The sequence below is a fragment of the Cannabis sativa genome, chromosome X (assembly GCF_029168945.1).
Source record: "Cannabis sativa cultivar Pink pepper isolate KNU-18-1 chromosome X, ASM2916894v1, whole genome shotgun sequence".
NCBI lineage: Eukaryota > Viridiplantae > Streptophyta > Magnoliopsida > Rosales > Cannabaceae > Cannabis > Cannabis sativa.
Window position 1 is genome coordinate 35,450,794 of NC_083610.1, and position 2,941 is coordinate 35,453,734.

General features: G+C 35.9%; 1 protein-coding gene across 1 annotated transcript; it reads left to right on the forward strand.

Annotated features, from left to right (window-relative positions):
* Positions 1-498: 498 nt before the first annotated feature.
* On the forward strand, positions 499-2,309 carry LOC115710828 (uncharacterized). The gene has a single exon (XM_030639182.2). The coding sequence runs from the start codon at positions 620-622 to the stop codon at positions 2,135-2,137; it is 1,518 nt and encodes a 505-aa protein (XP_030495042.2). The 5' UTR covers positions 499-619; the 3' UTR covers positions 2,138-2,309.
* Positions 2,310-2,941: the final 632 nt, after the last annotated feature.

Consider the following 2,941-nt stretch of genomic DNA (forward strand, 5'->3'; position numbering starts at 1 on the left):
TTTTATTTTTAATTTTTTATATGACAATGGATATTAATATTATTTAAAATATTATGTAATTTTTTTAAAAAAATTTAGAGTAATTAAATTGTCAAAAATAATATTGTTGTACATGTGTCTTTTTGTATTTTATGTACATGTAAAATAATTTTTTTTTAAATCATGCAAAATAAATTATCTCAATTTTATTTTCTAAGCATATTTTTCTTATAAAATAAAAGAGTTTTTTATTTTTACACTTTAAAATAATTTTTTTTATATTTTTACAGAATTCTATATAGAAACCCGTATTACAAGCAATTTAAATCGCAACAAAAAATCGTATAAAAACACATATAGAAACTACCAAAGAAATCACTTCAAAAACCTAAATCGTAAATTTTAAAAAATAAAATAAAAAATATAGTATATAAAGTAATTCTCCTAAAATAAACTATTAAACCATATTTTTTTACTATATAAAATATTATAAATTTCTTAAGATTTTAAAAAATGTCAAATAATTACATTAAATTATAACTAGGGTTTTGTAAGGGTAGAGTGAAAAACACAGTTCAGACATCGGACCTTTAATGGAGTATCAACTCTATAAGCTCTTCTTCTTCTTACATTGCTGAAAATGGAAAACCCCAATACAGAAACCACAATATCTCCACCACCGCCTCCTCCGGAACAAGAACCAGACTCTAAGAAGCTCAAGATGTCCACGACCACCACTTCCGATGACGAACACACCACTGCCGCCGCTGCCGCTACAGGCGAAGAGACAAAGATCCCAAGATACAAGCGCCGAAAGGTTGCAATTTTCTTTGCATATTGCGGTGTCGGATATCAAGGTATGCAGAAAAACCCAGGTGCCAAAACCATCGAGGGTGATCTTGAGGAAGGACTCTATCATGCTGGCGCCGTTCCGGAACATGATCGTAACAACCCCAAACGCTATGATTGGGCTCGGTCGGCCCGTACCGATAAGGGCGTCAGCGCTGTGGGGCAAGTAGTCTCCGGACGGTTCTACGTGGATCCACCCGGCTTTGTGGACCGCCTGAATGCGAATCTTTCCCCGCAGATTAGAATATTTGGCTACAAGCGTGTGACTGGTTCGTTTAACGCCAAAAAGTTCTGTGATCGGAGAAGGTATGTCTATCTTATTCCTGTGTTTGCTCTTGATCCAAATTCGCATCCTAATAGGGAGAGCGTAATGGCTAGTTTGGGATCAGGGAATGAGCTCTTTAAGTGTCATGAATGCTCTGAGAGGGGGCGCAAGGTTGCCGGGTTAATGGGCAAGCGTAGTTATGAGTTAAGTGGTTCGAGTTTTGAGCTTGACATTTCGTCGAACACTGAGAATGCTGAGGTAGTTTCTGCGCTTAGCGACGAAATTGGCTTTTCTTCAGTAAATGGTAATGCCAGTAATCCAAATTCGGAGTCCATAAACGAAATTAAACCCGAAAGTGGGAATGCTGGAAGCAACAAGGTTCAAAATGGAGTCTTGGAATCTAACGAGGGTAATGCTGCAAAGGCCACTACTAATTTCTCTTATGGTGAGAACGAGAAAGAAAGGTTTAATAGAATTCTGAACCATTATGTGGGGACTCATAACTTCCACAACTTTACCACCCGAACAAAAGCCGAAGACCCTGCAGCTGTGCGCTTCATCATTTCGTTCAATGCTGACACTGTAGTAACAGTTGAAGGCATGGAATTTGTTAAGTGTGAGGTGGTGGGACAGAGCTTCATGCTTCATCAGATAAGGAAGCTGATTGGGCTTGCTGTGGCAGTGATGAGGAACTGTGCCCCGGAGTCATTGATAGAGAAGGCCCTGCAAAAGGATGTTAACATGAATGTGCCAACTGCCCCTGAAGTTGGGTTGTACTTGGATGAGTGTTTCTTTACATCATATAACCAAAAGTGGAAAGACACTCATGAAGAGGTATCGATGAAAGAGTATGAACAAGAGGCCTTAGCCTTCAAAATGAAGCATATATACCCTCATATTGCATTGACTGAGCAGAAAGAAGGTGTGGTGGCTCTATGGTTGCACTCTCTCAACCACCGGAACTATCCGGATTTACAAGTTGTTAATGATGAAAATGCAACTAACAAGATTAGTAATGAAGAAGAGAAGAGCACTGCTGAGTGAAATGTTTTGCCAGGCATCAGTTCTCTACATTGATTTGATGTGTGCCTTCGATTTTTTCCAGCTCCTTCCTGCTGATTATTTGCTATATAACTCATCATATCTTTAATGTTTTATTTATGAAGTTATGAACAAAATAATTTATGCAATGCACCATAAGATGGTCCATTGGTGCTACTTATTTGATTTTTAGTTCTTTAGAGAAGAACTTAACTAAACTTTTGATTTGTTAAGTTATTATGTTAGCCTATGGAAAGTTTCTGTATGTCTTATGGATTATTTACTCATGCATCTTAAATTTTGTATTCTACTAAAGAAATTGTTTAAATGAAATGACAAGTCAGCTTAATATCTCTCAAAAAAGGGTCGCTTTATTCCGAGAGTATATGCATCATATATTTTTCAAAATGCATATCAGATACAGATATTGGAGTATTACATTGTTTATTTGACTAAGTTTTACTTAAATTAGCACGAAGAAGTTACAAATCGATTCAGTGTCCATATGTTTTGTTGATCAGTCAATTGTTCATTGTGAACTGTAGACTGGGGTAGACAAAATAGGAATTTCTATATATGGTGGGTGATGTAGTAGGTATACAACAGGTGAAGAAGAACAAAGAAAACAAAATGAAATGTCATTTGACCTCTCATATTCCTATCCAAGCATACATATCTCATACATACATAAGCATTATCTAAATAGATCTATATTGTAGAAAATAGTGATTCGAATTGTGTATAGATTTCATAGAATAATACATATTTATATACAAAGCTAGGAGACTAAATATCTATTAAATATCT

Bases quoted from the DNA above. Each gene is read 5' to 3' on its own strand.
- LOC115710828 (XM_030639182.2), top strand. From the start codon at position 620: ATGGAAAACCCCAATACAGAAACCACAATATCTCCACCACCGCCTCCT.